At 32.4% G+C, this 23,323-nt stretch overlaps 2 protein-coding genes across 4 annotated transcripts; both read left to right on the top strand.

Moving 5' to 3' along the window:
• The first annotated feature begins 1,420 nt into the window (after nt 1-1,420).
• On the top strand, nt 1,421-15,729 carry LOC101208658. 3 transcript variants are annotated; one of them, XM_011656692.2, is made up of 24 exons: nt 1,421-1,749; nt 2,502-2,629; nt 3,213-3,297; nt 3,797-3,850; nt 4,004-4,095; nt 4,206-4,309; nt 5,561-5,636; nt 7,008-7,437; nt 8,413-8,745; nt 8,970-9,170; nt 9,311-9,409; nt 9,498-9,570; nt 10,557-10,684; nt 11,079-11,370; nt 11,500-11,711; nt 11,791-11,915; nt 12,469-12,586; nt 13,076-13,131; nt 13,253-13,343; nt 13,435-13,627; nt 13,707-13,775; nt 13,852-13,955; nt 14,040-14,102; nt 15,207-15,729. In XM_011656692.2, the coding sequence occupies exons 1-24, from the start codon at nt 1,684-1,686 to the stop codon at nt 15,312-15,314; spliced, it is 3,300 nt and encodes a 1,099-aa protein (XP_011654994.1). In that variant the 5' UTR covers nt 1,421-1,683; the 3' UTR covers nt 15,315-15,729. The 3 variants fall into 3 exon arrangements, with proteins under 3 accessions (XP_011654994.1, XP_011654993.1, XP_011654995.1); XM_011656691.2 differs by having other exon boundaries at nt 1,422-1,749; nt 11,476-11,711; XM_011656693.2 differs by lacking the exons at nt 1,421-1,749; nt 2,502-2,629; nt 4,004-4,095 and having other exon boundaries at nt 11,476-11,711.
• A 4,684-nt stretch (nt 15,730-20,413) lies between these two features.
• On the top strand, nt 20,414-22,981 carry FAD7 (omega-3 fatty acid desaturase). The gene is made up of 8 exons (NM_001287475.1): nt 20,414-21,139; nt 21,262-21,351; nt 21,467-21,533; nt 21,626-21,718; nt 21,817-22,002; nt 22,121-22,201; nt 22,322-22,459; nt 22,558-22,981. Exons 1-8 carry the CDS (start codon nt 20,625-20,627, stop codon nt 22,723-22,725), a joined length of 1,338 nt encoding a protein of 445 aa, NP_001274404.1. The 5' UTR covers nt 20,414-20,624; the 3' UTR covers nt 22,726-22,981.
• The last annotated feature ends 342 nt before the right edge of the window (nt 22,982-23,323 follow it).

Genomic DNA, 23,323 nt, shown 5'->3' with positions numbered 1-23,323 from the left:
ATATTTCATGTTTAATCTCTTTTAGTTATACTATCAAGATTTTGATCGGTTGATTGATCGTTTATGTTAGTTAAGTTATATTCGTTTTATCAATACAAATAATAAATTAGATAATTGTAACTAATAGAAAAATGATTGTAAAAGATAAAAAACTATTAAATCAATATCTTAATTTAATCCACAAATCACACAACCTCAATTAATCCCACAAATATAAATAGCTTAAATTCAAACAACAAAATAACACCCAAAAAAAACTCTTAAATAAATATTCAAGATAATTGAATTGAAAATTACATTACACGATTTATCTCTTTTAAATTTACGACCATTTCCTTCCTCAATTTTCAAATGATCACTAATGCATTTCTAGTTTTTGGAAATTGAAAATTATATTAGATGACAAGAACATTTAGAAGAAAAAAAAAGCTCATGACACCTTCTTTTAGCATCTTACAAATATGACAAATATAACAAGTAATTAGTGATATCTGACGGGTATCACAGACTGTTAGAAGATTATCTATTTTTAAATTTGTTATTTTTGCAATTTAGATAATGTAGTGACATGGATACTATTATCATAAATTTTTTTTTGTTATTTTTATAAGCGTCCATTTTTTAGTTTGATTTTAAAATTGATTAAAGAAATTTTAAATTCAGGACTCTCACAATTTTTTAAAATTTCTTTTTAAATTTTTCTTTCAATTTTACAAGGAAGAATAGATCAAATTTATAAATAAAAGTAGTGTATAACCATGATTTTTAAAACAATAAATTTAAGAATTAACTATATCTGATATAGTGTAAGATTTTCTTATCATAGGGGTATATGATTAAGCAAATTAGAACTTAGAACTGTCTAAAGATTATATTATAAATTTTTTAGTTAATCATCAACCATGGCCAGAGAATATAAGACTATTATTGTATTGGATGAATCTTTCATCTTCAATTTGATTCTTATAAATATACAAAATGGAGTGTAGAATAGAATAAAGTAGAGATTGAGAAAATGGAAATTATATGATGTGTCATTTTTTGTTTCTATCTTCCTTCATATTAAATCAATCCAACTGTTTACTTCAATAATAATTAAATTTTATTTTCTTTAATTAATAGTTTGAAATATGAGAAGTTGATCAACCAAACCATTCAACTTTATTTCCTTGTATCATGCGATTACCAATACCGCTTATAGAAGAATATCATTTGGTTATCAAATATTTGTTAGGAATATAATATGAGAATTTGGTATAAGTCATAAATATTTCATCAAATTTACTAGTTTTAAGTATTAGCGGGATGGAAAATGGAAATAAAAAAATAAAAAATCGATTTTGATTTAAAAATTAATTAGGAAAAAGGATGATGAAAGGTAAGAGGGTGGACCGGGCAATTTAGATATGAGACGGCTATGTTTGTGGGTCCTAACATTTTTTTGCCGGGAGATCAAGCAAAGCTTTGTTTATGCAAACATGGCCACTTTCCAACGATCCCCAATAACTTCTTCCAATTCCACTATGTTTTTATGACAATTTGTTTCTTCATCTCATGCCTAATATTCCTCCTTTGAACAATTCCCACAACCCAGAGGAGGTCAAGCAACAATAATCAAGTTACATTTCGTTCAAGATTAACGCACATAAACACAACACACGCCTTCTTTTTGGTTAATCCGCCATGTTTTCCAAATTCTTTCATAAACCCGTCGATCAACAATCTCCATCGTCCTCAGCTCCTTCTCCGGTAGAGTAATTCCAAAGTTCTTCGCATTTTTCTCCCCGCCCCCCTTTTGGGTTTTCATATTCATTTGTTTAATTTAACTATCGTTGAAGGGTATCTTTCAATTCAGCTTGAACTTGGTGCAATCATGAGGAAAATTTATTTCCTTTTTGCATTGTCTGTTACGAAATGATTGATTAATTTGTGATTTGGGGCTCAGTGGAATTAGTTTATGCACAGGCCTAGGTGACTAGCAATTAGCATATGGTTTTTGAGTTATATTCCAATTTACCAATTGAGTTAATGTTGTTCTGAACCTACAACCACCACTATAGTTTCACTGTCCAAATTATCAAGTTTCTGATTCTATATTGACCATGGAGTGAACAAATTGACTTTTTTTTTTGTTTTTGTTTTTGAGTATACGTGAATCTTCACCATGAAGTGCTCTTTCACTATCTGTCTCTTCTAATACACTAATCAGTCCAGCTCTGAAATAATCATCTTCTTGTACTTGGTGCTAACGTATTGATTTTTTTCCCATGGATGTAGTGGACTTAGAGCGTGATTGGTTTAACTTTTCTAAGTATTTAGTTTTGAAAATTTGTTGCTCCAAAAGAAATTGGAGTGTTCGTCATCTACTCAATAGATTTTGAAACACATTCATTGAACAATTTTTATCAAAAGTGTTTAAATAAAAACGATTTTCTTTTTAAAAAAAGACACCTTTTGCTATATTCAATCCATACGAGCTCTTAACGTTCTTTTGATGGCAGAATGCAAAGAAGGGAGTATTAACTGGAACTGATTTGGACCCACGTGTCACTCTTCACTATGGGATCCCGCCTACTGCATCAATTCTTGCTTATGACCCCATGCAAAGTCTTTTAGCTGTAGGAACACTGTAAGTAGATTGCTACCCTCTGGAAGATTATTTTTCATTAATCATTGGTTGTTGGTTGCCTTGAGGGTCATTAATTTTCTTCCTGTGCTCAGTTCCCATATCTTTGGTTCACTTTGAGTTGGCTAGATCATTTTCTATTTGCTTCGAGTTATTATTGATAATGTTATGCTTAGAGTTATCTGCTTAATGCTACAATTCTTGTCTATTTTCATACTTCAGAACTTTTTCTCTGTATAATTTTTATGTGTTTCGTAAGAAATTGTGTTCCATTATCATTGATCTACTTCCAAATTACTGTGGAGAATGTCTTTAGAGAAGTTGACGGACTTGCATCTTCAACTTGCCTAACCACATTAAGATTTTGATTATTCGAATTTGTTGAAATTCTTAAGAGCAAGAGTCGCTTGAAGTGATTTATGGTTCTGTGTTTTATCATTTGAAGAGTATAATGGTTTTGAATTCCAACCATTTCTTATCTTGAAGGAAATATGTTCAACTTTAACTTCCTATTTTAAATTTTGGTCTTTTCTCTCAATTTGTTTTTGTTTTTTGTTTTAAACTGTTTTGGTCTTTCTTGCTGCAGGGATGGTAGAATAAAAGTTCTTGGTGGTGACAACATTGAAGCTATTTTCACTTGTCCTAAATCATTGCCATTCAAAAATTTGGAGGTCTCTAATTACGGTTTAGAAAAAAAATTTGTCTATCCTTTCCCCCTTCCTTTAAGCATTTCTCCAACTTCTTGAACCTGATTCATTTCTTCTTAGTTTTGATGCATCATTCATGTACTATTTAGCTTGTGAAACTTTTGTAACTTGGATGACACAGCATGTTTATTGGAACAAACAAATGCGTGCATTTTTCCCTGCAATTTTCTTCTCTGTTTGGTGCTCTCCTGTGATTCAGACTGCTCATGGGTTGCTTTAGTTCCTGTTGGATTTGAAATTGTCATCTTTTGTATGTCAGCTCCCATGGAGCTACTGACTCAGAGACATATTGTTAGTCATTTAGATTGAATTTTGCATACAAAGACATTGAACAATATCTTGATACTTTGCAATTTCCATATTCAGTATGTTACCTATTACCATGTACAGTATGACAGTCATATAAATTGCTGATAATCTGACATCATGACATTATAATGTTTTCTTTTGTTCTTTCTTACAGTTCTTACACAACCAAGGTTTTCTAGTAAGCATATCAAACGATAATGAAATCCAGGTTTGACTCTTCACACTACTAATTTTTTATCAGTAGAAAGAGGCATTGGGTTTCTGAACTATATTTGTCTAATAGGCTTGTTTCATTAATTTTTCCCCCTAGTTTCTTTTCCACCAGCTACTGATCTGTTTCAAATGTCTTTGGTAATGATAGGTTTGGGATCTGGAGCATAGGCAGTTAGTTTCTACTTTACAATGGGAGTCCAATATAACTGCATTCTCTGTACTTTTTGGCACCTGCTACATGTACCGTACCAGCATGCATTATTGTCATTTTTTAAAAAAATATATTTTTCTTTATTTTTTAAGTTATTAATTGGAAAATAAATAGAAATGTGACCTGTCATTATATTCAGGTATGTAGGAAGTGAATATGCTATGGTGGCTGTCTTAAAGTTTGATGCTGAAGAAAGAAAAATCAAACAATTACCCTACTATCTTACTGCAAATGTCATATCTGGTAATACTTTCTCTTTATGTGGATTAGAGCTATCCTTAAAAATCTCATGTGATCTTATCTTGTCTACAATATTAAGATACATAGTTCTGACCATAGTTGTCATCATGCATACTAAATTGCATCTTAAGTGAACAATAAGAGCAGAGGTAAATGGTAAAAGACTGGAGGAAATAAACTCAAATGCTGGTGGCTACTTATTTGAATTTAATATACTACAAGTTACCTTGACAATCAAATGAAGTAGGGTCAAGCATTTATCGTGAAAACAGTTGAATTCCATGTAAGCTAATTCGAACACTCATAAATAATATATATAACATTAATATTAATAAAAAGCTGCATCAAAGAGGGTTTAAGAGGTTGAAGAGAAAGAACATGTAATGGATGGTTTATAGTTTTTTTTTTTCATTTTTGATTTTTTGCTCTAGCTTTTACCTTTGATGTGCTTTGCAATAATAGTTATGTGGTTATCTTTTAATCTGATAACTCCACGCCTCATCTATAATTCAAACTCTCATAGATAATATATATAATATTAATATTAATAAAAAGTTGCATCAAAGAGGGTTTAAGTGGCCGAAGAGAAATATGTAATGAATGGTTCATAAATTTTTGTAATGTCTTTGATTTTTATCTAGCATTTACGTTTGATGTGCTTCGCAATAATAGTTATGTGGTTATCTTTTAATCTGATAACTCCACACCTCATCTTATTAGCTTTAAAAATAAACTGATAATAATATAAAGTAGCAAGTGATATTTGCAGCTTAAGTGAAATAACATTTGGCTTCACCTGGTCAATTCACTTGGATTACATAGATTATGCTGTGGACAGTTTCTAAGTTATGATAAGTAAACTTATTACTGAATGCTTAATGGACACATTTTACCAAGTTTAAGACTTGCTATTTAGGATTTTAAAATTTTTTATCAGAAGTTTGCATATATTATTGCAAATTCACATGAATATTATGATTTGGTAGGAATGTTTTCATTTTTCTGATACTAACTGCTATGCTTAGCCTTCATTATTTAATGCTATCAGTTACAGTAATCTTGAACCATTTCAATCGTGTGCATTATAGGAGAAATAACTTCTAATTTGAGCTCGTCAAAATACTCAATTTATTTCTCCATCAAAATTTTTTTTTTTTTCTTCTCTTATTTTTGTCATTGTAAATGAGGCTGAGATTAGTAGTTACGCATTATTTTTTGATTCTACTAATATGTATTATACATTTAATTTCTCAGATGTAATTGGGGTGGAACTGCCTGATCAAACTTCAGTTGTTGGTGTTCTCCTCCAACCTTGTTCTCTTGGAAATAGGCAAGGAAATACTTTAACTTTCCTCTTGTTTCCCTGTTTTAGGAATTACACCTTTACCTAATTTTCTCCGGGTACAGTGAAGTAATTTATTGGCTTGTTGTCTGAGTATAGGATGATTTTGTAAAGATACTTTATAGTTTGAAAAACTAAAAGAGTCAAATAGTGCTTGGAACCACTTGGGTAATAAACTCTATTCTTCCATTCTCTGTCTGATCTCAGAATTGATACCTTTCCCTTGTCATAAGTTTTAAACCCAAAGAGCGATAAGAGCTTCTCTGATGCTTCCAATTAAGTTTTTCTTTTTCATCTGGTTTACTGAGGCTGGAGCTCGGAAGTGCACATTGAGATTTTCTCCCTCTCCTCCTCTCTCTCTCTCTCTTTTTCTTTTCTGTGTAGTTTCTAGAAACTTTTCAATGTGAGGTTGGCTTTCTCCTACATTTAACTAAGTTTGTTAGTTTATGTTGGCATAAATGGACGTGTATATGGAAGAAGGGGGTAGTTTGGTCTTTCCAGGAAGCCACTGGAAGCGTCAAACCTCTTGAATGATCCTTGGAGAGACTTTACAGTGTGCTTGTGTGTGGCAGTTGAGGGAGGGATGTGTTGGGAATAGGTTGTAGATTTACCTAAAGTTGTTATTTTATTTTATTTTTATTAGTACAGAACCTGCGGGGTATGGGGATTTAAATCTCCAAACTCAAGGGAAGGACATACTAATTATTGCTAAGTTTGTCAGTTTATGTTGGCATACATGGATGAGTCAATGGGAGTATGGGGTAGTTTTGGTCCTTGCAGGAAGCCACTGGGTGAGCATCAAACTTCTTGAATGTTTTACTAGAGGCTCACTTCTAAAATCTCAATTGTTTGTTACTATCTGGTTTGGGACCTAACATGCACCTCCTGGGTCCTTTTATTATACTCCCCCTGTAATGGACTTCTGTGGAGTGCTTACCTTTTTACTAAAACAATAAAACGTGTGTATAGGTAAAACAATGAACAAAAAACGAGGAAATGGAGCTGGATTGCTTACAATAACATGAGAGAGATCACATTATGATTCTGCACATTTGCTTTCTTAGTTAAATCTCATAAAACATTATCCTGTACTTTAATAAATTATAACTTTATTGCCAAGGAGTTTGTATTGGTTGCACTAATACATTAAAGCGAGAGTAATGTCTAACTACTTAACTGATTAAAGAAGCATCTCTGCTTCCATCAGAGTGAGAAGGTACGACTGAGAATCTGAGATAAGAGAGTGAGTGATAGAAAGTATTTGTACAACAAAGAATTGACACAATATGTAAGGAAAATTTTATGTTTATAAATCTTATTTTGTTCTATGTAAAATTAATGGCATGTCATCTTTTACAGATTGCTGATTGCTTATGAAAATGGCTTGCTTGTTCTCTGGGATGCTTCTGAAGATCGAGCTGTAATAGTTAGAGGTCACAAGGACCTTGAATTGACGGAAGGTAACATGACTAATCCCTCAACAGATGTAACAGACCTTGAATTGGAGAAAGAAATAAGCTCTCTCTGTTGGGTAGCTGGTGATGGGTCAATCCTAGCTGTTGGTTATGTTGATGGAGATATCTTATTTTGGAACTTTTCAAATGTTACCTCTTCCAAAGATCAGCAAGTTAATCAATCTCGTAATAATGTTGTCAAGCTTCAGTTATCATCAAGCAATAGAAGACTACCTGTGATCATTTTACGTTGGTGTCCAAGTGAGTTGCAAAATCACAAGGGAACGCTTTTTGTATATGGTGGTGATGAAATTGGATCCCCAGAAGTGCTTACGGTATGATGCACATTAAATTTTAGGCTTTCTACCTTTCTATTATAATTGCATATTTTCTATTTCAATGTCATCTAATGCATGTTTAGGAGTGATTTTGAAAGGTTTAAAATCACTTTTGTCACATTCAAAATCTTACATCAAAAGCGAAACATGTATTTAATAACTGAAAATTGATTTAATATTTAATTTTAGACTTTTAAATGCAATTCTCATATCATCAAAATTGGTTTGGCTAATTAAAAAGCATGTTGAAGAGTGGTTTTGAAAATGACAAAAATGATTTTAACTATTTTATAATTACTCCCAAACATGATCTGAAAAAGGTGGAAAGGAGATGCTTCAAGTTTGTTTATAAAACTTATAATCGTCGGAAGGTAAATTAATTATTGGGTTGTACACATCAACGTAGCTTTGTGGGGCCACCCTTTTGAGTTTCCTATTTGACTGTATATTCTAATTATCAATTTTGTATTAGAAAGAAAACAATTAAAAATATTGCATAGAAAATTGTAAACAAGACTTGCAAGTGAAGCTATGTTAGAAGACATGAACAACTCAATCTAGGAATCTTTCAATATGCATTATAAGCTTGTTTTTTATATGATATGACTTGCTATGATTGAACTTGTGTATCTGTCTGTATGTTTAGGGTGACTGTTATATAAGTTATTGATGGAAATTTGGACTACTTTGTGAGGCTTTGGAAATCTTGAAGGCCCCACAATCACTTTTTGGGGCATTGTAATGCAAAACTACAGGAGCACTCTAAAAGCTTTTACACAAATAAGTGCTTCGGTAGAATGTAAAATAGAACAAATATATTCTTCAGCTTTTCACTAACTTGAGTTCTATAATTAATATAAGGAAAATTATAGTTTGTTTCTTCATTTGTCCTTCATATTTTTGTCTAACTTTACTTTATTTTGTAACTATGTATTACTTCATATTCATAATATGATTGTTCTCTTGTTGCAGATTCTGAGCCTTGATTGGTCTTCTGGACTAAAAAGCTTGAAATGCATTGGACGCCTTGACCTTACACTTAGTGGTTCTTTCGCGGATATTGTTTTAGCACCTAACGTTGGTGAAACAAAAAGAGGCATTTCTCTATTTGTACTGGCAAATCCTGGACAGTTGCATGTTTATGATTATGCTTACTTGTCTGGCTTAATGTCTCAACAAGAGAAATTATCTTCTGCTTCTGGCGTGCAATATCCTACAATGATACCCAATATTGAACCACGCGTGATGGTTGCAAAGTTGGGTTTCATTCATAGAGAGGGAAAGGTCTTTGGGGCTCTGGATGCGGTACTCTATCTTTCCATATTATTAGACAACCTAATTTAATAATAGTGGAAAAAATAATTAAAAAAAAAAAGATAGAATTATTAGGTTGAGAGAGTTTTATCTTAGAATTAATAGTATTGTTTATTTATTCAGATAGAATTAAATCATATGGTTTGAGTTGTTCAATCATATCAACTGCAAAACATTGTGCATGTCAGTGTGATACAATATTCTTTTTCCTCTAGATTGTCACTACTGCCAAACATCATACTAAGGTTCCAGGGGATACAACGTGGCCTTTGACTGGTGGTATACCATGTCAACTCCGTGATGCTGGAGATTATCAGGTTGAGAGAGTTTTTATAGCTGGTTACCAAGATGGTTCAGTCCGAATATGGGATGCAACATATCCATCCTTCTCACCTATTCTCTATTTAGAGCCTGAGGTTTGTAATTCATGCTATGTTCTCTTGAAGTTTCAATTATATTATATTCTGCAGATATCTTTTTTGTTTATGTTAGGTTATGAGCAACTCATGATTTCTATCAATATAGCACCTTTGAATATGGCATGTTTCATGTACAGGTAATAGGCTTAAATATTGCTGGCTTAAGTGCATCGATATCAGCTTTGGACTTTTGCTCGGTCACTCTTAACATTGCTGTGGGCAATGAATGTGGTCTGGTAATGTCATTTATTCTTTGAAGTCTCTTCTTTTAAGAGAGTTGAAATAAATGATTAGGTCATTATATCTACATTTGGGAGTTTGTAGGTTCGTCTTTACAAACTAGTTGGGAGCTCGGAAGGGGCAAGCTTACACTATGTGACAGAGACTAAGAATGAAGGTATCTTCATACGTTCCTATCCCTAAATTGTTGACAATACATTTCTATGGTTACCTTCAGTGATATCCTTATGTACTGAGAGGAACACTGCCGTTGTAAAATGTCAATCAGAGAATTAAGTCCTACAATGTATCGTGGATTAGAAGAAAATGGCTAATAAAGGCTAGTTAGTGCATTACCTTTAATACATTTCTCTCTCTCTCTTTTTTTGGAATAAGAAAAAATTTAATAGACAGAGTTAAAAGCTCTCAAACACCTAAAAGGTGAATTAAATCAAAGAAGGAAGACTAATTGTAAAAATAGGGCTTCCATTTCACTAATGAAGGGCATTAAAAGTAATAAAATCTAGAAAACCCTCCAGATAGGACCAGTTTTGCAGAATTTGCATCATTTCGATCAAATTAAAAAATCTAGAAGAGCAAAAGCCCCACCAAAATAAAAATTTAAAATCGAATAAATAGGAGCGGGCTTCATTGGTGAGGGAGCCCCCAGACCACCCCCACCCTCACCCTCACCCCCGTTGAAGTTTCTTTGAATATGCATCCATTCTGATCACATTAAAGAATCCAGAAGAACAAAAGCCTACGGTAAATAAATAAATAAAAGTTCATTGTGAATAAGTGGGCTTTAGTGGACACAAACTGAAGTTTCCATGAATATGCATCCATTTTGATCGTACCAAATAGTTCAGAAGAACAAAGGCCTACTCTAAAAAAATAAATTAGAGTTAATTATTAATAATGGTGGCGGGCTTCAGTGTGAGACTGTGAGGGAGTCTCCCCACGTATTTGTTAGTAAGATTACTGGATTAGGTATAAAGGATACAACTAAGTGAATGAAGGCTGCCGGTTGATTGTTGAGTGTAAGTAGGAGACAGTGGGGCCTAGAATTTTTGTATTTCCTTTCTCCTAAAGTAGCTGACACATATATTACTACTGTATTTCTATCAGTGATATGTATATATTTTACTTCTAACTTGCTTGTAGTTCATAATATGCATAGAGGAGAAGGAATCCAATGTGTGGCTGTGTTTTCTCTCGTAAATTCTTCTGTTAGCACTCTAAGTTTTGAGAACTGTGGAGCCATACTTGCTGTTGGATTTGAATCTGGACAGGTGAGTTTATCGTGCACATGATGTTTCTTTGTTGAAGTGTCAAAAGTTCGTTGATCTATCATTGTTTCCGTTTTGCTTCTTTGACAATTCTCGAGCATAAACATAATACTAATTGGATCCCAAACCATGAAGTTTTATGCACGTTGGAAGTGAAAAAGGGAGGGCCATGTAATATGTAAGGGAGTATGTTGGTGTGATTTTGCCTATTATTTAGGAGCGTGTGTTTGGTTGATTTTGTGGGCTCCATTGAATATTGTTAGTTAGGTTGCAGAGCAATGTAAGTTTTTTGTGAGACTCGCAGGGTCTCTAATCCTTTTGCCAAAATTGTTGATAAACAAAACGAATTCCTATCAAACACATTCTACATGCTTACTCTTGTGAATTTTTATGACAGGTTGCAGTGATTGATTCTAACACATTGTCACTGCTATATCTGACAAATGAATTGTCCAACTCAAGATCTCCGGTCATATCTCTGGCTATCAAAGTATTTAGAGAGACAAATCACTTGGAGGCTAGTTCTGAGGAGTCTATACCTAAAATTTCCAATCCTCCCAGAAAGGGAATGCTGCTCGTAATGACCAAGAAATCAGATTTAGCTGTCCTTGATAGTACTAACGGTGAACTCATCAGCTTCCAATCAACAAATGCAAAGGAGTTGACTTCAATATCCATGTATCTTATTGGTCTGTGCTTCATTAGAAAAGGAAAACAAAATAGTTCTGTTTGTTTTCATTTATTCTCTGGCTACTTTTAGAATTGTTTTAGTCAACATTTAAATATTTGCTCAGATGGTGATTACTTATTACCTGAAGCATTCAGTGGAACTCATGCACCCAGCACTCCAAAAATCAGTGGAGAAAGCTGTTCTTTACCTGACAATGCCCACTCTGGACGTACATTGCATGAAGTTGGAGCTGAGACCTCAAGTGGAGTTGTGAATGCTGAGTTAACAGTTGCTAACTTGTTCATTTTGCTTTGCTGTGAGACTGCATTATATCTGTACCCCTTGAAGCTTACGAATGAGGTGCCCTCTGGTATTTTTACCATGCTTCCTTCATTTTTCTAATATGTTTTTGCTAATATGTTGAGCATTCGTATTCTAGGGTGAGAATAAATTTATACAGAAAGTGAATCTTACAAGACCATGCTGTTGGACTACACTGTTAAAGAAGGACGGTAAAGTCTCTGGCTTGGCAGTTCTTTACCAGAATGGTATGATTGAGATCAGGTGAAGTTCTGAATGTGCTTTCTTTTATGCCAATTTTTAAGAATCAAAATTTGTGTTTTATTCAGAAATTATATTGAAGAATATTTTGAGAACTAGGTTAAATTATAACTATAAGGTGAATGGACCATTAAGAACTCAACAGTTTAAAGAAAATTTTAGGCTTTCCCAAATGTATGGAGTGGAGGTGTCCATGGAGATTTCTATTCCACAGATGGCTACCACACAGTTGTCCATACAGTTTTAGGCTTTTGCTTCCTTCGAGAAAGTGCCTGTAGAAGTAGTTTGACCTCTTAGAACTTCGTGCATAGCACCATTTCATCTAGCAAGTTGGTTCACTTTGTGGATATGAAAGCCGTTACCAATGTTTCAAATTGAAACAGTTTTTGTTTTCAGTCCTTTTCGAATTACTAGCAATAATCTTTTCATCAAACCAAGTGATATATTTTCTAGTTGCACGATTTTACTTTTCTATTTGGCCATGCTGTTTTAGCTCAAGCAATAATACGTTGGTTGTATTAATATGTAACTGCAAGTTGCTTCCATCTTTGAACAGATCCTTCCAAAATCTTGAGGAGCTTCTGTGGGAAAGTTCCTTGGCATCAATTCTACGGTGGAACTTCAAGACTAACATGGACAAAACAATCTGTTCTGATGATGGGCAACTCATGCTGGTTCTCTCTCACCCGATAAATAAGTTCTCGAATTTCTTTATTTCTCAAATAGCATGGATACAGAATAATTGTCAAACAATTGCGTACACTTTGGTTGTTTTCAACTTCAAAACTGCTAAGAATATAACAGGCATGGAGGAAATTTCATTTTTTTTAAATTGTGAAAACGAACATGGAAGAAAAAGTCTAGCAACAAAGAAAAACAGATGTAGAAAAATTTAAGTCATTATGAAATGATTTAAGAGACAAATACTATCATTTTGACCCCAAATATATATATTTCTTGCACTGTATTCGTTTTGATTTCCTTAATCTTCTTACCTGTGATGCTTCCAGACGTATCACACAATTTGTCTGCATCATTTCTTATCATTTTGTTCTGGATAACTATCAAGCAATGGTGATCCTGATTAATTTAATTTAAGTTTGATAGCTTGGTATCGTGAGTGATTTACATTTACTTATTTCTATTATGATTTGAATTTACAGTTAAATGGGACTGAGTTTGCGGTTGTGTCTCTATTGATCTACGAAAACGCTTTCAGGTTTTTCTCCCAATATTAGATTGTGTATTATGAGGGGATTAATGTGTCTTCTTCCTTTGAAGGTTTTAATCTCACAGAGTATGCTATTTCATCGGTGTGAGACGATGTTCTTTATTTTTAGGATTCCCGAGTCTTTGTCTTGCCTCCACGATAAAGTCCTTGCAGCTGCCGCAGAGGTCTGGGACAACTTTTATTCAAGCCAGAACAATCATGTAATCTTACTCTACTTTCTGGCCATTTTTCAATGTTCACAAAAATTTTATCTCGGGAAGTCTGATTTTTGTTTCGTTTCTGCTGTCCAAGAATGCTACTTCTTCAGGGATTTTTGATAGTGTCGTCAAGGGATTCAAGGGTGGTAAAGTGGGAAACGATGTGGATCGTTTTGGTCTTTGTAAACTGAATGATGCACATCTGGAAAGTTTGTACTCATATCCTCCATTTTTAAAGCCCTCCAAAGGGGTGATTGATGGGCAAGGCGTAGTCGAGCTTGATATAGGTTCTCTACTTGCGCTTTTTTTGTACTTCTTTAGTACCTTTATGTTCACTTTCTGAATTTAAATTGCTTTCTGATGCAGATGATATTAATATTGATGAACCCTTAGTTGTGCGGTTTTCACCTAAGGCAAGCAAGAATGAAAACGAAGGTATCGTTTACTCTCATCTGCTGGTAGTTTCTTGATTTCTATTACATTTTGCACTTATATTTCAAATTTGATGAAGGCAAGAGATCAGAGAAGGAAAAGTTATTTGAAGGTGCTAGTACTGACTCACAACCTAAGATGAGGACAGCCGAAGAAATCAAGGCCAAGTACAGAAAAGTTGGGGTATTAGTTATATGATGATTTGGAATTGTTTTTACCTTTCTCTACTTATCATGAATGTTCTCTGACTGCTAAAAGTTGTTTCAGAGTGCTTCAGCGGCAGCTGAAGAAGCCAGGAATAAGCTATTAGAACGGCAGCAAAAGCTTGATGTATGTTTTATATATATATATAACGCCTGATTTTATTTTGCATCTTTCAATGTACGTAATTGCTTTTGGTTGCTCATGAGATATGAATGTCACAAAATACAGTTGAATTGAGTGATATATCAGTTATTAACTGTCTGGCGTAAACTTTCAAATAGGGAAATATTGAAATACGAAGCCTAACTTCAAAAAATTAGCAAACTACTGCATTTACTCCACGATTATTCTCTACTTTGGACTCCTGAAACAACTTAATGTAGGTTTGTAGCCATATCCAACAGCAAAACTCGTTAGGATAATCACCAATCCACCACCATTGAGCTAAAAAAACCATATCTAGACTTACCTTTGTTGTTTCTGTTAACTAAAATGCTGTTGGACTTGTCAAAAGATTCAAAACCATATATGAGATAGTCTATTGTTCAGTTAGTGAGGGATTCTAGGCATTCAGCATATCACATGAATTATTTTGGAGGAAAGGTAGAGGAGTTTATGAAATAAAAAGAAGAAGAAAAGCTAAATTACGGTTGCCCTGGAACATTTTTTTTTCATAGAAATGTAATTAGCATGAAATTAGGAATATTACTAAAGTATTAGGAATTTATTATATAAATTGGCCAATGAGTTTGTCTGGAGGGTTTTAATATAAATATTGGGATTGGAAAAGGACGAAGGTAGTCTCAATTGTTAGCTGATTTAGGCTTGAGTGGTATCTGGAGAGGGGAGGTTCTGAGTACCATAAGTGCTTATTAGGATCAAATTAGAAAATATCATTCGAGTATTGAAGATATATTTGTAATCAGTTATGTTAACAAAATTGTCGTCCTTATATTAAAAATAGAGGGATCAGGAAAGGATGAAAGCACACATTAGTTTAGCTTGGGTTAGTCATGAGTGAGATTGCTCAAGTGCGACTAAAGAAAGGTCCAAGTACCTCAAGTTACTTGATTATCTTGTAGTTCTTTATCTTTTATATTTCAATATCAATCTAGTTGTTCCGATTCTATATGAGTATGTTATCGATAATAATTTCGTAAACAATAATATTTGTGAAGTCATTAAAGAATCTGCCATACAATCTTACTTTTCTTGTTCAATTGACACCAGAAACTCAGCGAACGAACTGAAGAACTGAAGAATGGAGCTGAAAACTTTGCAGATATGGCCAAAGAACTGGCCAAGAGAATGGAAAATCGTAAATGGTGGCAACTGTGAGATAATAGGGATTTGGGACTTAGCTTGGTCCATTCTCAGGAATGACAACTCTAAATCTGTGGAAAAGGGTTCCACTAAAGTTACACATCGAACTTCTTCTTTCTCAATATATTTTTTTTCTTTCCTTTGTGATTGAAGGGATGCATGGAGATGGGTGCAGCTCCAATATTAACAAGGGTCATGAGGATTTTTTTTTTTCTTTGGAACATATAGAAGCATTGTCATTCATTTGTGGGGGTAAACAAACATTTTGAATTATAGGATGGAAAAAAGAAAAGAAAAGAAAAGGATAAGAAAGGTAGGGTTGTTCCCCTTCCAGTTGGATATGTAAATAATTATCTTTGAGTTTGTATGAAACCAAATCTGTATTATACTTTTGAGTATTAATGAAAATATACATTTTATTTTTACTTAATCTTGAGATTGTTTGGGTGATAATGTTGCACAGATTGTTCTGTAGGTAATATGTGGAGTAGAATTTTAGTGGCAAAAAGAAAATTCATGAGAACAAAATTGTTATTTGAAAAAATTTGGGACTAAGGGTTTCTTTTAGATTAACTTGAAGGAAAATATGTTTTAAAATTTTTTCATTTTTATTTAATTTTTTACATAAAAAAATGGTTTAAAATATACTCCAAAGCTATTTTGGATGGTTTTTAAACATTTTATTTTTTTTTATAATATTTAAAAATGTGTTTCAAACCCACCTTGAAATAGACATTTTTCTAAAATATGTTTTAAATGAACTCAAAACTTAATTAATTTTCCTAAAGTAAACCATAACCATTGAATATAACGTAGAGAGTTTGAAAATTAAAAAAAGAGGGGAAGAAAAAATAAAAAAAAAATTGCGCATTCCGATAATATCACATAATAACTATAACACGTAGTTTTAGAATTTTGTAAATATAATAAAAAATTATTTCTCCATCTTAAATTTGTTAATATTCATAAACTTCCCTTCATTGTTCTACACATTATTTATTTATTTTCTCACTTTTCAAGACTTTAATTATTTGTTTATTTTTATTCTAGAAAAATTAATTATTCTTTCGGTCTTAATCCTAATTTTAGAATATCAATAGTATAATAATTGCAATATGAAATATAACAGTTGTTGATTGGAGTAATTTAACTTCATTTGTGACTTTTTTTTTACTTTGTTTCATGTGTATTTTGAGTTGAATCTGATTCTAAATTTTTATTTTTTATTTTTTTACATTAATTTTATTTTGATTTTATCTTGTCTCAGTTTTGTATATCAGTGTTGTGATATACTTATATTATATATATTACTTTGTTAATATACTTACTACGTGGTTTTTGTTTTTTCAAAATTTATGCAGTTAATTAGAGTATTATTAAGTATATGAATGATGTAACTCAGTGTATCATTATCAAGTATATCATCAATATATTGTTAAAGCATATTAGTAAAGTGAATCACTATCAATTATATGAACCAAGTTTACAAGTGTATATCAATAGTATATCAAGTGTATAAGTATGACTTCAAGCATAGTAAGTGCATTTAATCAATCAATTGTATAAGTGAGAAATACTAAATTTATTTGTAGTGCATCAGGTGTATCAAACATATATTTGTAATGTTTCAAATGTGTATCAAAATGTATCAAAAAGTATCACGTGCATCAAGTGTATCAATCAAATGTATTGAGTGTATCAATCAAATGTATCGAGTGTATCAATCAAATGTATCGAGTGTATCAGACATGTATAAGGTGTATCAAACATGTATAAGGTGTATCAAACGTATATTAGTAACGAGAGAATTTGTGACATTTTAACTCTTGATGTGTGGGTTAGGCTTCGTTTTTGCCATTTTTACAAATAATAAAGTGTGTGCTATGAACTTAATTATTATAACTTATTTTATCATTTTTGTAAGTGCCCAAAAAGAAGTGATATATTCCTAGTAGAAGAACACGATTAAAAACTTGCTTTTATTATTTAAATAAAAGAATTCAATATTGGATTGAATTAACAAGAAAAAAAAAACAACTTATTTTATAAATTAAATAGTAATTCAAACACACTAAACGTAAATTTGTAATAACATTCTCGAGCAAAAAACTAAAAAATTTAAATCTTCATCTCAAATGTTGAAGTTAAAAAGATGGAAATTTAGAGAATTTCATAGCTCCTCAATAAAAGGATAGGATAAACCGTCCAATTTTGTTTGAAAAGAAAAACCCAAATAAAGAAAAATAAAAGTACGTGGACGTAATTGCAAAACGTGTCAACAAATTTAGAAAGTCATATTGGCCAAAGAAAAAATTGCCAAAATGTACCTAAATCTATTCAATCTATTTCAATATAAAATAGATAAGGATAAAATTTTGAGCTGTTTTTAAATTTTACTTATATTATATATTTATGTGTTGATCAATGTATTTATATTTGATATGAGTATAAACATTATTCATATTTTGAGCCACTATTCAGAGAATTTAGTAATAAAAACTATATATGTAGATCCAATCCCTGTGATAAAATAATACATTTGATATTAATTTTTACATTTTGGAATGAGGTTCACATGCTTTCATTCCAAAGAAAGAATGGGATTGTTTGAACTATTTTGTTATTATAACATATTACTTCTCACTCAAATTAAACGTGAGAAATATTATTAAAAAATCAAAAGTTTTAAAAGACATTTTTAGATAGAACAAATTGGATCGAAAACGTCTACAAAATATAACAAAGTCATTCTATTATTGAAAAAGATTCATAGAAAACGATAAACTTCTATCGGTGATATTGTTAGACATTGATAAAAGTCTACGTGTACTTGGATAATAAATAGATATTTCAATTTTTTTTCCTTTTTCTATTTTATTGAAGGTAGGAAGGTTAGAAATGTTTTGGTGTATTTACGTGGAAGAGCCGACCATAGAGTAGGATACAAAAAATTAATTTAGCACTTTTGGCTCTTTATTTTTTTTGACCAAATTTTAAATATTTGAGATTACATATAGTTCCTTTATTTTATATATATATAACTGTGTGTTGTATTTATTCTAACAAAATATCTTCAATTTACATACTTATCTCAATTACTTTATAATTAAATTAATTTAATTAAAAAGATGTTAAGAATATGTGGCCAAAATAGCTATGACATAACCAAAAAATAGTGATCGTATATTACGTATGAAAAAAAAAGAACTAACATCATAAATAATATTATTTCAAACTATAATTGATTAGAAATTTAGTCAATAGAAATAAGAACTATTAGAAAATTGATTTAGGGACAAATACGAATTTAAAAGGAAAAAAAAAAAAGAAAAGAAAACCACCGGCCAGAGCTTATTGTGAAACCTCATTTAACACATTGCTAAAACGTCCTTCTCACCTTTTCACATTCACCCTTCATAAATGTAATAATTCAATTTCAAACCAAAACTATATTGTAATCTCACTCCTAAACAAAATGCTTCAAAATCTATTTTCTCGTGGTTGCCAAATATTCTATCTTTATCGAATGACTTATTGTCAAAAGTAAACATTTGAAAAATTAAACTAAACACAAAGTTAACTAAGAGTGTGTTTGGATTACATTTTTAAGCGATTAAATTAAAAAATAGGTTGTTTTGAAAAAAAAAAGTCATGTGTTTAACAACCACCTAAAATAAATTTTGAAAAAATGAATTTATAAAACAACATGGTTTAAGATAAACACCTAAAACCAATTTTTAGAAAAATAGATTTTGTGTGTTTAATGGTTAATAGAAAAATTATTTAAATGTTTAAAAGTTGTGAAAGGCACTTATTTTTCTTTCAAAGATTTTTTAAAAAAATCTATTTAAATGAAAATAAGTTTTGAAGAAAATGTTTCTTTTTAAAGTCATTTCAAACCGGCCAAATTATCAACTTAAAACTTTTTCATATATTATATAATTTTTTTTTCTTGTAACCATTGAACTTGAACTTGAGGTAGAGAATAGAACTACAAGAAATCATTGGTTTGGTTAAGATATTAGTGTCTCTATTCTATTCACTATGTTAGGTTTTCCCAATTTGAAATTAAATAATATTGGAGTAATATTATTTAGCTTCAAATACTATTTTGGAATTTAATATAAACTAAAGTCTAAAAGACTAAATTTTTCATTGATAATGTTTTTTTTGTGCATGGGTAAAAATAGTACAAAAAAAAGTGAATAGTTTATAATCATGAATCAACTAAACAAATGAAAGTGAGTAATAGTTTTAAATAACAAAACTACATCAAATATTTATAAATGTACCAAAAGGTGAGTGATAGATAATGATCTATTGGTAATAAAGAGAGTGTTAGCTGAAGAAATCTAATGTCAAACCATTCAATGAGATACAACACTCATCTTAAGTCAACACCAATTAGATTCGTTACTAAGTTAAAGTGTGTTTGTATTGACTTTTTAAATATTTATACCTTTAAACACATTTTTAAATATTGAAAAAATCAATCCAAACACGCATTTATTCTTTAAAGGGTGTTGGTTTGAGTACCACTTCAATATAAACGACTCCACTTATGTGGGAATGAACACGGTTACCAAAATTGCACACTAATAAACTAATGTTAGGATTGGTTAAATTAATCAATCCTAAACCTATCATTAATGAGGAGATTAGAGGAGTGGTCGGAGAAAAGGGAATTTTCCTTTGAGCCTAAATGCAAAAAAACAGATTTTTAAAGAAAAAGCAGGAGGAGTAAATCAATTACGAAGACGTGTTCAATGAAAAAAAATATATATCGTAATCCCAAATTCAACCTTGACCTACAAATCATAAAAACATGCGAAAGTTTTTTGGAATTTTAAATTCCCACTTTCTATGTCTTCGATTTGACCACGTTACCTTCCTTCTCCCCTCGATACGTTCTTCTCCAATTTCACTTAATTTCGGTGTTTATTTCAAGTTTATTAGTGGGTATGGCGAATTATGGAATCTAAACCCTACCCATTTTATTGGAATGTCCAACAAGCGTCTAAAAAGTTGCTGTGTAGACTCTGTAGACGAAGGAGGAACAGTCATTGTTATGAATGGTAGATTATAAGTAGACAGAAAAAGAGAAAGGGGGGGCCAAGTTGGAGGACAATCAACCAGAAACACAAGTTGGGTTTTTATGGTTGTAAGTGAATGAAGAGATTTCTGGCTGTGTTATCTCATATCTGCTTCTGATTTCCCTTTTTATTTTAGGGTTTTGTTTGTTACCCATCTTTTCTTTTTCTTTATCTTAAGCTGTTTGAGGCTTAAAAACTTGAGGCTACTTGTTTTTTCTCATCTGGGTCTCTAATGGCGAGGTGGGTCTTATCTGAATGTGGTGTTAAACCACTCCCTAGGATCTATCCTCTGCCATCTAGGAATGGGTTTGCTTCTAAAACTTTTATGGTTTCTGAGATTAGGCAGCCATTGTTGGCCTCTAAAGCTCATGTTCTTCGCTCTTCTTTGGGCCTTTCAACTAAAGGGAAGAGTTGGGCATTGAATGTGAGTACTCCTGTGGCAGTTGCTTCTGTTGATGAGGATAATGAGAGGGAGAGAGTTAATGAGGTTAATGGGGTTGAGGATGAGGGTAGTTTCGACCCGGCTGCTCCTCCGCCGTTTCGGTTGGCTGATATTCGTGCTGCCATTCCAAAGCATTGTTGGGTTAGGGATCCTTGGAGATCAATGAGTTATGTTGTGAGGGATGTGGTGGTGGTATTTGGCTTGGCTGCTGTTGCTGCTTACTTCAACAATTGGGTTGTTTGGCCTCTTTACTGGTTTGCTCAAGGAACAATGTTTTGGGCTCTTTTTGTTCTTGGTCATGATTGGTAATTTCCACTCTTTTGGAACCATTGAATATCTTTACCTGCTTTTTGTCTTGGAATTCCCTTGCCTGATTTGATAGTGTGTTTTCTTAATGGTTAGTTTGATTTTGTTTTTGAATGTGCAGTGGCCATGGCAGTTTCTCTAATGACCCAAATTTGAATAGTGTTGTTGGCCATATCCTTCATTCCTCAATCCTAGTTCCATATCATGGATGGTTAGTTCTTGATTATCTTTCTGAATCCCGTTTGGTCAAATTATTCTTTTTTGTAGCTTTAACTTTCTATGACAACATAAACTATAGTTTCATATCATGTTGTTCTTGAACGCAGGAGAATTAGCCACAGAACTCATCACCAGAACCATGGTCATGTCGAAAATGATGAATCGTGGCATCCTGTAAATTCCTTGTACTTCTTTCCCATAAAACAAAGAAATGATCATCTTGTTGAATCTAATTCAATAGCAATATGTTCATATCTGCTTTGCAGTTGTCTGAGAAAATTTATAGGAGTTTGGATAAAGCAACAAGAACACTAAGGTTCGCTCTGCCGTTCCCCATGCTTGCATATCCTGTCTACTTGGTTAGTGAACTCTGTTTCTTCAACATCCTTCTTTGTGAACTTCAATGTTATGCCAATTCTTTGATGGATTCTAATGAAAAATGTTGGTGATATTGCAGTGGAGTAGAAGTCCTGGAAAGAAGGGCTCTCATTTTGACCCTAACAGTGATTTGTTTGTACCGAGTGAGCGGAATGATATCATTACATCCACTGCTTGTTGGACTGCAATGCTTGCTCTGCTTGGATGTCTATCCGTAGTGATGGGTCCCCTCCAAATCATCAAACTCTACGGTATTCCTTACATGGTGAGTTTGGTTTTGATCATGAATTCACGATGAATATTTCATGTTTTAAAGTTCAACTACTACGCTCGATTGACTTCTTTTTTCAAAGTGCACTGCTCTGAATGTATTCCTTATGTAGATGTTTGTCATGTGGCTGGATGCCGTCACTTACTTGCATCATCATGGTCACGATGATAAACTTCCTTGGTATCGTGGAGAGGTATACCGTTCAAATCTTTTTGAGTTTTGGTGTGGAATTTCCAAGAACATCACACCATAAAATGATCTGTTTTACACCATTTTATTAACTTCTCTGCTTCTGCACTTGATGATCAAACAGGAATGGAGTTACCTAAGAGGAGGATTAACGACCCTTGATCGTGATTACGGATGGATCAACAACATCCATCATGACATTGGAACTCACGTCGTTCACCATCTCTTCCCTCAAATCCCACACTATCACTTAATAGAAGCAGTGAGTATTCTTCTCAGCCCTGCATCTGAAATTCAAACTTAATTTTCTTCTATATATTCGAAATCCTCATCCTAACAAGTGCAAACTTCTCGTGTTAGACCGAGGCAACGAAGCCGATATTCGGGAAGTATTATAGGGAACCAGAGAAATCTTGGCCTCTCCCATTTCACTTATTAGGAGTTCTTGTAAGAAGCCTAAGAAAGGATCACTTCGTGAGCGATTCTGGAGATATCGTATATTATCAAACAGACCCCGACCTGTCTTGATCAAAGCAACACAATTAAGTTATGTTCATTGTCTTTCAACTATTACACATCCAAATTCTTTGCGAATAGCTCGCGAGCCACTCGAGTTTAAAATATGATCAGCTGCCAAAGAAGCCGTTGTTCACAATGATAGTATTCATGCTTTTAGGGTCTTTAGAGTTGCATATTATTATAGCCACATGAAAGAAAAAGTTGGCATTGTTTTTGCTTGAAGTACGTTTAATAAACTACTAGTGAACCACAATGCTATTAATTTATATGGGATGAGTTGAATTTTTTTTTTATTGTTCTTAAATTTAGGGTTTCATCTTATGTTATAGTCCCACAATAAACTGTTAAAAGGGATGGGCAATTTCTTAATCACTGAAATGGGGCAAGCTGTCACATGGTTTTAATTTTTAAATTACCTAATAAATGCTACCATTTCATGACCTAAAATAGTAGCAGAAAATCAAATAAGTGGAAGTTAAAATTTTTGGCAGTTTTCAGTATAGTACATCATAAATTAAGAAAGTATTTTAAATACAATGCTTAAAATATAATATTTACTAGATACTAACTTGAAACTCAAGTTACAAAACTCAACTAGCATATAAAT

This window comes from Cucumis sativus, chromosome 5 (genome assembly GCF_000004075.3).
Source record: "Cucumis sativus cultivar 9930 chromosome 5, Cucumber_9930_V3, whole genome shotgun sequence".
In the NCBI taxonomy this organism is placed as follows: domain Eukaryota; kingdom Viridiplantae; phylum Streptophyta; class Magnoliopsida; order Cucurbitales; family Cucurbitaceae; genus Cucumis; species Cucumis sativus.
This window is presented reverse-complemented; position numbering and strand designations above follow the sequence as displayed.